This window comes from Thalassophryne amazonica, chromosome 4 (genome assembly GCF_902500255.1).
Source record: "Thalassophryne amazonica chromosome 4, fThaAma1.1, whole genome shotgun sequence".
Lineage (NCBI taxonomy): Eukaryota > Metazoa > Chordata > Actinopteri > Batrachoidiformes > Batrachoididae > Thalassophryne > Thalassophryne amazonica.
In genome coordinates this window covers 2,494,740-2,508,492 of record NC_047106.1, presented here as the reverse complement: position 1 = coordinate 2,508,492, position 13,753 = coordinate 2,494,740, and the positions used below count along the sequence as shown (strand labels likewise).

Genomic DNA, 13,753 nt, shown 5'->3' with positions numbered 1-13,753 from the left:
TCTTCCTGCTCTTTGCTGATCCTCTTAACTCTGCACAGTTGTGGTTCGTGACTATTTCCAGAACGGTAGCTTGAGTCATGGCTGAGCCGAGCTCCTTAGCTGCTTAGATTCCTTCTTCCCACGTTACAAATCCTGACTAATAACTGTCTGCTGGATGCGACGAGGCGGTCTCCTGAACAGATTTGTAGATTTGATTGGAACTGTTTGATGGTCCCAGCTGGCCGCAGCAGCATCTCTCTGAGGATGTTACCTGGATCATGGTATGGTACCTCTGCTGCCACTCGGACAGAGTCGCACCTTTAGGTGGGTATCAGACCCGTGGCACTCAGCTGTCGAGACACAGACAGCAGACTGGAATCTGTTTAGAGTACTGTAATATTTCTCAGTGGAACAGTGGCCCTGAGGTCTTAGCGACTCTTCATGACTTGTAGAGAAAGTCTCGATCCTATTAGCTGTGTCATGGAATTACAGTCGGGAATGTGAACCACTTCACAGGTTATTGAGTTCTCACGGCTCATCACTGTTTTTGTTACTTCACTTCATTATGAATCTTATTTGAGGCTGAATAAAAGGAGGCATTTGGTTTGGTTCTCAGGGTGTGTATTTAGTAGTTCGTCAAATATGACAACGCCCACCGAGCACCACGTAAGAAACATCACATCCGTTTACCTTAGAGAGGGGGACCCCCCAGTTCGCCTGCGAATAGACGTTATCATGGTCACTTTCTTTGATCAATTGACAAATATTACATATGAATTATTTTAACTCATTCTGTTTTGTTTTTCCCAAAACAAAAAATCACACCTGTTATCACAGCCAGAAACTGAAAATGGAAAATGTTGGATTTTCACATTTCTGACTGTCCTTGAAGTAAGCAAAGCGTTATTTCATCACAATCACTTTATTCACCAAAAAAAAAAAAAACACGTTGGTTTATGACATTAGTTGTGGCACAGTTTGAGCAGTTTTACTGACCTTCTGTGCTGCTCAGTCTTTACGAGCACTCTGATGGAGGGAAACTTAACCATTTCTTTTTGATGATGTCTTTTAGAACAGAACATTTATAGTTATAAATAAAACAAATGTTATTTCTACAAATTAAAAAAATTCTCATCTGCTGCTTTTAGTTAATTCTTAGAAAGTTTAGCATGAAGCAGTTTCACTGTCAACTGATGTTTATCAGACTGTGCAATAACACTGTGAAATAATCACGTGCAGTAATATGTCCACAAATCACGTGCAATAACAACTCGTTTACAAATCCCTGCACTAATGTCACCTTATCACATCTAAACTCCACTTCACATATTGTAAAGAAGATGCTCCTATGTGTTTTTCAATCCCAAACATGTTTATATATATGCTTATGTACTTATATGTGTACGTACATATATGTATGCATCTGTATATGTGTGTGCATATGTGTTTATACACATATACAACCCCTGGCAAAAATGATGGAATCACCGACCTCGGAGGATGTTCATTCAGTTGTTTAATTTTGTAGAAAAAAAGCAGATCACAGACATGACACAAAACTAAAGTCATTTCAAATGGTAACTTTCTGGCTTTAAGAAACATTATAAGAAATCAGGAAAAAAAATTGTGGCAGTCAGTAACGGTTACTTTTTTAGACCAAGCAGAGAGAAAAAATGTGGAATCACTCAATTCTGAGGAAAAAATTATGGAATCATGAAAAACAAAAGAACGCTCCAACACATCACTAGTATTTTGTTGCACCACCTCTGGCTTTTATAACAGCTTGTAGTCTCTGAGGCATGGACTTAATGAGTGACAAACAGTACTCTTCATCAATCTGGCGCCAACTTTCTCTGATTGCTGTTGTCAGATCAGCTTTGCAGGTTGGAGCCTTGTCATGGACCATTTTCTTCAACTTCCACCAAAGATTTTCAATTGGATTAAGATCCGGATTATTTGCAGGCCATGACATTGACCCTATGTGTCTTTTTGCAAGGAATGTTTTCACAGTTTTTGCTCTATGGCAAGATGCATTATCATCTTGAAAAATGATTTCATCATCCCCAAACATCCTTTCAATTGATGGGATAAGAAAAGTGTCCAAAATATCAACGTAAACTTGTGCATTTATTGATGATGTAATGACAGCCATCTCCCCAGTGCCTTTACCTGACATGCAGCCCCATATCATCAATGACTGTGGAAATTTACATGTTCTCTTCAGGCAGTCATCTTTATAAATCTCATTGGAAAGGCACCAAACAAAAGTTCCAGCATCATCACCTTGCCCAATGCAGATTCGAGATTCATCACTGAATATGACTTTCATCCAGTCATCCACAGTCCACGATTGCTTTTCCTTAGCCCATTGTAACCTTGTTTTTTTCTGTTTAGGTGTTAATGATGGCTTTCGTTTAGCTTTTCTGTATGTAAATCCCATTTCCTTTAGGCGGTTTCTTACAGTTCGGTCACAGACGTTGACTCCAGTTTCCTCCCATTCGTTCCTCATTTGTTTTGTTGTGCATTTTTGAGACATATTGCTTTAAGTTTTCTGTCTTGACGCTTTGATGTCTTCCTTGGTCTACCAGTATGTTTGCCTTTAACAACCTTCCCATGTTGTTTGTATTTTGTCCAGAGTTTAGACACAGCTGACTGTGAACAACCAACATCTTTTGCAACATTGCGTGATGATTTACCCTCTTTTAAGAGGTTGATAATCCTCTCCTTTGTTTCAATTGACATCTCTCGTGTTGGAGCCATGATTCATGTCAGTCCACGTGGTGCAACAGCTCTCCAAGGTGTGATCACTCCTTTTTAGATGCAGACTAACGAGCAGATCTGATTTGATGCAGGTGTTAGTTTTGGGGATGAAAATTTACAGGGTGATTCCATAATTTATTCCTCAGAATTGAGTGATTCCATATTTTTTTCCCTCTGCTTGGTCTAAAAAAGTAACCGTTACTGACTGCCACAATTATTTTTCTTGATTTCTTATAGTGTTTCTTAAAGCCAGAAAGTTACCATTTGAAATGACTTTAGTTTTGTGTCATGTCTGTGATCTGCTTTTTTTCTACAAAATTAAACAACTGAATGAACATCCTCTGAGGCATCCTCTTCAGCTTTCAGGCTCCTCTCCTGTGGAACCAGCTCCCAATTCAGATCAGGGAGACAGATACCCTCTCTACTTTTAAGGTTAGGCTTAAAACTTTCCTTTTCGCTAAGGCTTATAGTTAGGGCTGGATCGGGTGACCCTGGACTATCCCTTGGTTATGCTGCTTTAGACGTAGACTGTGGGGGGGTTCCCATGATGCACTGTTTCTTTCTCTTTTGCTCTGTATGCATCACTCCGCATTTAATCATTAGTGATCGATCTCTGCCCCCCTCCACAGCATGTCTTTTTCGTGGTTCTTTCCCTCAGCCCCAACCAGTCTCAGCAGAAGACTGCCCCTCCCTGAGCCTGGTTCTGCTGGAGGTTTCTTCCTGTTAAAAGGGAGTTTTTCCTTCCCACTGTTGCCAAGTGCTTGCTCACAGGGGGTCGTTTTGACCGTTGGGGTTTTTCATAATTATTGTATGGCCTTGCCTTACAATATAAAGCGCCTTGGGGCAACTGTTTGTTGTGATTTGGCGCTATATAAAAAAAAAGTTGATTGATTGATTGAGGCCGGTGATTCCATAATTTTTGCCAGGGGTTGTGTGTGTGTGTTTGTGTGTGTGTGTATATATATATATATATATATATATATATATATATATTCCATTTCTACCTCTTCTTTTGTCTTGTACTGTTACAAGTATTATTATTATTATTGCTTATCCTTGCACACGCTGTTTGAACATTTTCCTCTACTTGCACCCACCTTGTGTGTTTTTTAAGAGCTGATGTAACATGTGAATTTTTCCTCTGTGAGATCAGTAAAGTTTATCTTATCAGTTTATTGATGAATACTTGTACATATTTGTTTGCACAGTTTCTAATAATGAGTCAGAAATCAATACCAGTGTATTAATCATGATATTTTCTTTTCAATATTTGAATATTTACAATGTGGTAAATGTTTCCAAAGTCACTTTAAGGATCTTTAAACTGGTTTTCAGATCAAAGTTGTTGTTAGTTTGCAGACTTGAAGTTTGTTCAGATGATGTCATCATCATGGATGATAAATAACTGCATCATGTGATCAGTACAACTGTGTGTGTGAGACACTGCCTTGTTGTGTAGTGGAGGAGTCTGACATCATCGACTTGGAGAAGCGCTATTGGCTTCTGAAAGCTCAGTCTCGGACCGGACGCTTTGACCTGGAAACCTTTGTTCCACTGGTTTCTCCTCCCATCCACGCCTCGCTGAGCGCAGGTAAGAAGATCAGCATCCCCAGCATCCCCAGTTCTTTACAAATGTAAAAAGACAAAAATCACAGGTTTTAAATGGCGGTGTGAAGGTTTGACGTTGCGACGACGTCCTGTCAAACCTCCTGCAGGTTTATTCACACCTGGTTATGATCAATAACAGGTTCATAATTAATTGGACAAACTAAATATGAGGATGTGCCTCCAAATTATCACTTTTACGGCCAGTTGTCATCAGATGTTAAGAAATACAGACAGTTTTGTAAATCTGTTTGGAGTTGGCTGTTCTAAAATACGAAGTGACCATGCAAGAAGGAGACTGGTGAGGGAATCCACCAAGGTGTGTGTGTGTGTGTGTGTTTGTGTGGGTGTGCGTGCGTGCGTGTGTTATAGGCTTGTTTCATGCCTTTGATGAGAATCGGGACAATCATATTGACTTCAAGGAGATTTCCTGTGGCCTGTCAGCGTGCTGCAGGGGGCCGATAGCCGAAAGACAGAAATGTAAGTTACACACACACGCACCACATGATCAAATTGATGAATGTAAAAACTGTGGTTCTGTGTTTAAACTGTAAACATCCGTGTGTTCACGGGGCTCGTTGTTTGGACGGTAACATGTTTCAGACACAAACCACCGGATGCTATATTTAGTTATTCTTTGACTCCAGTGTGGCGTTTTCTCACGTGTGTTACTTCCTGTCACAGTTTGCTTCAAAGTCTTTGATGTGGACCATGATGGGGTTCTGTCTCCCAAGGAGCTCCTGGAGATGGTGGTGGCCTTGCTGGAGGTTTGGAAGGACAATCGCACAGATACACTGCCCGTACGTTCACACACATCGTGTGCACATTTATGGACTACGTGCAGACTGACGGGGTCATGGACTCAGAACATCTCAGTGCCAAAAACGATGGTGAATGTGTCTCTAAAGAAACATGAAGAGAAAGAGGAGCTGGATGGAAACAAGAAAGACTTGAAGGAACAGGAGGTTCATGACCAGATTGTGTGGAGAAGGGCTGCAGAAAACTGAAGATTCTGTCAGATTAATCTTTATGTGGACAAGTTGTCCCCTTCTCTGCTTGGAAGGCCTGAAGTGAAGCGTCTGTGATAATGTTTTAATTTAGTAATCACACGGTCATAGATTAAGTAGCAGAGGTTAACAAAATGCTTCCAGCAGAGCAGAAGACATTCTTCCACTGTTCATACTGACATAAGTAGATGAACAACATGGAAGCCTATGGATTAGAGACCTCAGATGGACTCTATTTTACTGTAGTTCTATTTCAGGTCTCTTTTTTGTTGCTCTTCTGTTTCTTCTGTTTAAGAAATTATTGTACAATCTGTAAAAAACTCATAACTGTTAGAATGGCCTAAGCAGAGGGTCCCCCATCTGAGTCTGGTCTGCTTGAGGTGTCTTCCTCAAATCATCAGTAGTTTTTTTTTTTTTTTTTTTTTTTTTTTTCTTACCACTGTAGTGAAATTACAAATATAGCCTTGCAAGGGGGGACCAAAAGAATGTAGTGTATTTATTTATTAGAGCCTCCACACGGGAGCACCAATAAATGTATGTAGCAAATATTTAATAAAGCCTCCACACGGGGGGGCCATAAAGATGTAATCATTCAGTTAAATCTATATCGGCTCACACAGGAGCACCATAAGAGGGTAGTGAATAAGCAGTTAAACTCCCACATTGAATTAGATTGGATTAGGCCCCATCTGATGAGTCACCAAAATAATGAACAATTTAGGTTTTAATACTTAAATAATAAGTATTATTCGGGGCACCACCTATTTATAGCATAGGTACTTTAAATTAAATATTCATTAATTTATCAGTCTCTAATTAATCAGTCTCAATTGAATTAATCAGTCTCAGTCAGTCTCTGATCTGAAGTTTGAATTCATAATACGATTGACCAAGGGTTTCCTTCTGAATACAAAATGAACCACAGCAGAAATATTTATAATTTATTTACAAGTAATGGACAGTTTACTGGCATTTTCACGGACAGTGATTAAATAAGTTCATTCATGGAAACAATTTTCTTTCTCTCTCAACATCTCGAGAGAGAGAGAGAGAGAGAGAGAGAGAGAGAGAGAGAGAGAGAGAGAGAGAGAGAGGAGAGAGAGAGAGAGAGAGAGGAGAGAGAGGAGAGGAGAGAGAGAGAGAGAGAGAGAGGAGATAGAGAGAGAGAGAGAGAGAGAGGAGAGAGAGAGAGAGAGAGAGAGATGAAGCTTAAAGACTTTAAGTGAATAAATCTGATTAGAATTTAATGATATTTGAAGCCAATTATTAAGAAAAATATTAAACATATGAATATGTTTAAAAGGAAGAATAATAATGAGGAGCCACTTTGTATCCATTAACAACAAACCCTTTTTCTGGAACCTTTAACTGGGTCACTTAGCTGTTCTGTTGAAAAGGTGGTTCGGAGGGATCTGTACGTCCGCCCATCCGTCGTGCTCACTTGGGTCAAGGGGTTAACTCGGCAGACACCCCAGGCGATCCCAAAGGCTTGTGTTGGCTTTACAGACAGAATGGCTGATGGTTTGAAATCAGCACCGTCGTCAGCTTGCAGGAACCCAGAGGCGGAAGGTGTTTGTTGAAAATGGTTTCTGGTAGCTTTTAAAAAGTTTGTTGGAACTGGATTAAAAATCTTTGTGACTTTAGGAAAAAAGTTAAAACTTTAAAAGCGTTGGAAAAAACAAAACAAAATAGCCGACAGAAAAGGAGAGTCGCTTTCTGTAAATTCGCTATTAATTTGAAAAGTTCAGCTTGGACGGTCTCTTAAAAATTCAAAAGACTTGACGCACCTTAAAGCATCAGGTTAAAACTTTTTAAAATTAGCAAAAATGAACAAAGAATGAATGCCACGTGGTAACTTAGCTTAGCAATGGGTCCTTGGCCCAAGAATAAAAATTAAGCTTTAAGAAAGGAAGAGAGGCAAGAGAAGAGTGGCAAGACTCTGTTCTGAATTTTTAAAGGGGGACTGTCATCACCAAACTCCACCCATTTAGGGTGTGTAGTTTCACAGAAAACTTCATGTGGTCACAGTGCAGACACAAATGATTCAATTATTTAAACACATGAACTATTTTGACTTAATATCTGCTCTGAGACACTCGAATGGATACACATTATTCAGGGCTGTGAAAACTCAGCGGATGGGGAATGGGGTGGGGTGTTAGTGTTGTACTCTTTAATCGTGATCGTTACTGAGTTTTTAAAATGCTTATCGCAAAACGTTCTTTTTTTTTTATGACATCATGCAAGTTTTATAAGTCTGCGGACACTGATCTGTGTGTTACAGATACAAATCAGTTTCCTCGGATCGGCGGAGTTTTGAGGCGAATAAATGCCACTCAAAGCCTGGCTGTTATGACAGTTGTCGTAAAGCAGGACTGGTTGGTTGCTGCGGTGACACTGTGTGGCTCCTGTGCAACGTTTAGCTAAACTTAGCATGTGGACATCGCACACTTTTAAAGTTTTTAAAAGAAGAATTTTACAGCATGTCTGTGTCACAGAGCGACATCAGACAGAGTGAAGATGGTGAGAAAGATGGTTTGAAAAAGTGTGATAAGGACAAGAATCCGTGGAATTGTTGCTGGCTTCATGAACACACCTGAAAGATAAACGGGAAAAGCGAAATGATCAGAAATGATTTCTCTCTGGTAAATAAACATTGTGCTGTTCAAACAGGATTTCAGAAAAGATTATGTGCCTTTTTTTTCTTTCATTAATCTAGACTTTCTTTCATTGAAAAAAGACATTGTGGCTTCGAATGAATCTAGGCTACATGAATTTACGCAACAGTGTAAATTAGTTTTTATTAATGTAGACTTTTTTCATGGGAAAAAAGACATTGTGGCTTTGAGTGGATTCACAGGAATTTACACAAGAATGTGTGGCTTTTTATTATTAGGTATGTTATTGATGTTTTACCCTGATTTTTAAAATATTGTACAAGCTATAGCTGTGGTTTTTGAAATACTTTAACAGTCTTTTCAGTCTTCATGAATTTCATGTAGTTTAATTGTTCTGAGTTAATGCATAATTCAGTTTACAGTTAAAATGAAAATCATACCAGGTCCTACTTCCACGTCATATTCTGTTATTTCAACATGATCATTGAAGGTTCAAATAAAAGGTTGAATCTAGGATCATTTAAATATACACTAATTTTTTTGTTCTTCCAGGAGATGTTGAAAATGTATCAGTAGATGAAAATTTAATTTGGTTTCTGGGGCCCCACAAGGCCCTAGACCCCGGCTCCTCAGGTGGGTGCGCCCCCCAGACCCCCTGCGAATTTTCCTCAGATTTCACAATTTTCATTTCACAGCCCTGATTATTAATAGTCAGACACATCCTTTGGATAAACCAGAATATTTCACCATCACCATAATGCAGACAGAAAGATCACATTTAAACACACATCAGTTATAGGAACACGTAAATAAAATGGAATGATTATATGCAAAGCATTTTGTTTGATTAATCAATACAATCCAACATATAAGTTTTTAGATATATGAATCAAAGAATACTAGTGCAATTCTTTTATTTTAAAAGAATGTCTTTCTTCACTTAAACCTAAAGATAATAGCTGTTATCAAGACAAAGTTTTATGGGCCTGTGTTTTGGAAGGGATATCGTCTTGCAGTCTTGAGAGGGTCTGGCCTTGGCGTGAGGTCATAAAATTTGGGTTCTCCTGGCCTGGAAAACTCAGATTCTGACGCGAAGCCATTATAATGCCATGTAATTCATAATGACCGAAAATTCACTGATAAAAAGGCAAGGGCTCCCCTTTGAAGAACTTTGAATTACAGTTTTGTTTTGCTGTGAATCCCAGTGTTGGCCCATGGGAGATGTCTTCAAGCTTATCTGAAGATCTCCAGATGACTTAGGAATTTCTCAACTGAGAGGGAAAACAGTCTTTTGTCCGTAGTTACAAACTCAGGTTTTTGTTGAGCCAGCATTAATGTATTTATTTAATTAGGGCGAATCGAGGCCATGCTGTTCGCACTGTGAACGAACAGCAGCGGGCTCACCCAGATGGAGTACACATCTTAGCAGGGGATTTTAACAAGGCCAACTTAAAGACTGTACTGCCTCACTTCTACCAGCACGTGAAATGTGCTACAAGAGGGGAGAACACATCGGATCATGTTTACTCCAATATCAAACTTGCATACAGAGCCGTACCCCTCCCCCACCTCGGACAGTCAGACCATCTTTCCCTCCTGCTCACGCCAGCTTACAGTCCTCTTAGACGCAGGCTTGAGCCCACAACAAAGACTGTTACAATCTGGCCTGACAACGCACTCCCCAATACTCCTAGACTGCTTCCAACAGACAGACTGGGGCCTATTTGAACATCATGAGCTGGAGACACACACACGGGAACGGTTCTGGGCTACATTCAGTTCTGCATCGGGAATGTGACTGTGACAAAAACCATCCGGGCTTTTCCAAATCAGAAACCCTGGATGACCAGCCAGGTTCGCTCACTCCTCAGGGCCCGCGATGCTGCCTTCAGGTCAGGTGACAGAGCTCTGTATAGTGCTGCCAGAGCTGACCTGAAGAGGGGAGTAAAAAGAGCAAAGGCTGACCACAGGATGCAGATAGTCCCATCTGTCTAGCAACAACGCACGGAGGGTGTGGCAGGGAATACATGACATCACAAACTTCCGGGGTTGTGATGCTCCAACAGTGGACCTGAGTGCACCACTGGCAGAGGAGCTAAACAGCTTCTTTGCTCGGTTCGGATCTTCCCAGCTGCACTCACCTGCTCCTGCCCCGCCCCCACCTGGTCCCCGCACCACTCCACTCACTGTAAAAGAGCATGATGTCAGGTGAGTGCTCCTCGCAGCGAACCCCAGGAAAGCTGCTGGCCCAGACGGAGTACCTGGCAAGGTGCTCAGAGCGTGTGCCAACCAGCTCGCCCCCACCTTCACCAGGATCTTCAACCTCGCCCTGGACCAAGCAGTCATCCCGTCCTGCCTGAAAACCTCCACCATAATCCCGGTGCCGAAGAAGTCTCCCATTACCAGCCTGAATGATTACCGCCCGGTGGCCCTCACTCCGGTAATCATGAAGTGCTTTGAGAGACTGGTTCGTCAGCACATCAAGGACCACCTCCCCCCAGATCTCGACCCTCACCAGTTTGCATACAGGGCAAACAGATCCACAGAGGACGCCATCACTGTAGCTCTCCACTCTGCTCTAAACCACCTGGAGCAGCTGCAGAGCTACGTCCGACTGCTCTTTGTGGATTATAGTTCTGCCTTCAACACAATAATCCCGGACAGACTCACCACAAAACTGGACACTCTCGGCTTCTACCCTCTCACATGTGCCTGGATTAAAGACTTTCTTTCCAACCGTCCCCAGACTGGCAGACTCGGCCCCCAAGTTCTCTTCCACCTGCACGCTGAGCATCGGTTCTCCACAGGGCTGTGTGCTGAGCCCCCTCCTCTACTGCCTCTACACCTATGACTGCAGACCGGCCCACAAGAACAACCTTATCGTCAAGTTTGCAGACGATACCACAGTGGTCGGTCTCATCTCCGGAGGTGATGAGGCTGCCAGAGAGGAGATCCGGCAGCTGGCAGCCTGGTGCTCAGAGAACAACCTCGCTCTGAACACTAGGAAGACCAGAGAGATCATCATTGACTTTAGGAAACACTGCACCGACCCTGCCCCCCTTCTCATCAACAGTGAGCGTGTGGAAAGGGTCCACACCTTCAGGTATCTCGGCGTTCTCATCTCAGACTGCATCTCCTGGTCCAACAACATCTCCTCTATTCTCAGGAAGGCTCAGCAGCGGCTACACTTCCTGAGAGTCCTCAGGAAGTACAACCTCAACACCGACCTGCTGCTGGCCTTCTACCGCTCATCCATTGAGAGCCTGCTGACATACTGCATCACAGTATGGTTTGGCAGCTCCACCATTGCTGACAGGGAGAGAATGCAGAGGGTTGTTAAGGCAGCACAGAAGATCAGCCGCCCTCTCCCCTCCCTGTTGGACATTTACACCTCCCGCTGCCTCAGCAGAGCCAAAGCGATCTCCAAAGACTGCTTTCACCCTGGCTCTGCCCTGTTTAACCTGATGCCCTCAGGGAGGCGCTACAGCAAGGGTGGCCAAGTTTGGTCCTCGAGAGCTACCTTCCTGATACTCTTAGTTGTCTCCCTGCTCCAACACACCTGAATCCAATGAAAGGCTCATTAAAAACCTGCTAACGAGTCTTTCATTGGATTCAGGTGTGTTGGAGCAGGGAGACAACTAAGAGTGTCAGGAATGTGGCTCTCGAGGACCGAACTTGGCCACCCCTGCGCTACAGGCTCACAAGGACAAAAACAAACAGACTGAAAAACAGTTTCTTCCCCAAAGCCATAACTACATTGAACTCTAGCATGCAGTGATCCTCCTCATGCAATCTTAACCATGTGCAATAACCCAATCACCCATAGACAATATACATTTCTGTGCAATATTTATATCCTAGCCGCACCTCGCACTAGTGTCAATTGTATATATTTTTCATTACATTGTTGAATTTTCTTTATATCTTGTTTTTGATACATACTCCTGCACTATTTTTATCTCTTTTTTTGCACTATTTTTATTTTTATTCTATTTTATTGCACTGCAACTGGATGGCCCTAATCTCGTTGTACCAATGTATAATGACAATAAAAGGCATTCTGATTCTGATGGCGCTACACCACTGTTGCCTGTGTTCTTGCTCTGGGGGTTGGTAAGGTTAGATCTTACTTGTGTGAAGCGCCTTGAGGCAACTTTGTTGTGATTTGGCGCTATAAATGAAAATAAATTGAATTGAAATGAAGAACAAAATTTACCATTAAGTCTCCAAAGGCACAACGAGGTTGTGAGTGGAGGAACATTTGCTCGTGGGTTAGTTGTAGGTTTTTTTTGTTTTTGTTTTTTTTTTTTAATTAATTGAAGCTGAATGACCATTTAAAACACATTCTGTATGTTTCTTTGGGAACTTTGCAGGAGCTGCACAGCAGTGTGTTGGACATCGTTGAGGACATCTTGAAGATGCACGACACAACCAAGGTGAGACACAGACACACTGCCCATGGATACAAAATTAATAAAAAAAAAAAAAAAAGCTTATGGACTGAAACGTGGTGAAGGTGACTGTTTGATTCCTTTCCAGTTGGGCCATCTGACCCTCGAGGACTATCAGATCTGGAGCGTGAAAAGCCCTTTGGCCAATGAGTTCCTGAACCTGCTTTTCCAGGTGAGTTGACCCAAACCTTTATTAAATGCCTTTTTACAGGGTTCCAGATAAAAGATGAGGATCTTTGTCTTTGGAATCTGTGACCTAAAGAAACCAGCAGGCTGTGCCTATTGCTTTGAGGCCTGTAGCCTCTCAGAAACCTTTGGTTTTGTCAGTTAAATGTGAAATGATTCACAAACTGTTTGACAAACTCTACTGGTTTTTAAAGTACCAACATACACATTTTGGATGCGATTCTATCAGCACCTGGCCCCTAAATGTGGTTATTTACCTTTCTTACATATTGGAAGCACTTTTTCAGGAGGTCACAGTTCTGCTCTGGAAAATACAATAAGACAGCACGTTGATGCTTCAAGAGAAACTTGGTGTTTGTTTTTGATGGGGAAAAGTTTAATTTCTCCCTCAATCCAGGTTTGTCACATCGTCCTGGGACTCAGACCTGCCACACCGAAGAAGAAGGGCAGATTATCCGGTAAGTGAGCATCCACTTCTTCTTTCTGGCCTCTTTCGGAGGAGGTGTGTTGGACTGAGGTGTGTGTGTGTGTGTGTGTGTGTGTGTGTGTGTGTGTGTGTGTGTGTGTGTGTGTAGAGGTTGGTTGGAGAGGGAGAGCAGACATGGGCTGCAGCGGGGCCAGAACTGGTTCCTTATCTCCATGCTGTGGTGGCAGCAGTGGAAGGATTACGTTAAATATGTGAGTACACTTCATTCATTCATTACCTAAACCTGCTTTTTCCAGTGAAGGGCTGAGTTCACTTCAGCAGCAATGAGTTAATGTGTACAAACAGCACAGAGTTTACAGATTTGACGGATATTTTGGATCTCTCTCTGGGCAGAGTTTTCCAGGAGGGCGGGTAGTGGTGGGATAGACCGGCCTCATAGTCAGGTGGTGCTCCTGGAGAACCTTCCTCTCTTAAAACCTTCACGCTCAGGGTGGGGCAGTACTGCGGCGTCATAGTAGTCATCATCGGTGTGTGATAGTGCACAATACTGCCAGCACCAGGCGGGCCCTGGTACACCCAGGGATGGGGTTAGGTTGCGGGACAGTTAAGCTTATGCTTAGGGCCAGGCCCACCAGGTGGTCCCTGTACACCCAGGGATGGGGTTAGGTTTAGGGACAGGGCAAGGCTTATGCTTAGGCTCAGAGCCAGGTGCAGAGTGCC

General features: G+C 42.4%; 1 protein-coding gene across 1 annotated transcript in view; it reads left to right on the top strand.

Moving 5' to 3' along the window:
* The window catches only part of usp32 (ubiquitin specific peptidase 32), a 215,450-nt gene that overhangs the window by 78,734 nt on the left and 122,963 nt on the right, over positions 1-13,753 (top strand). Inside the window, exons 6-10 of the mRNA XM_034169021.1 lie at positions 4,199-4,330; positions 4,717-4,824; positions 5,029-5,144; positions 12,343-12,405; positions 12,509-12,592. Coding sequence (XP_034024912.1) covers positions 4,199-4,330; positions 4,717-4,824; positions 5,029-5,144; positions 12,343-12,405; positions 12,509-12,592 — 503 coding nt within the window. The remainder of the gene's footprint in view (positions 1-4,198; positions 4,331-4,716; positions 4,825-5,028; positions 5,145-12,342; positions 12,406-12,508; positions 12,593-13,753) is intronic.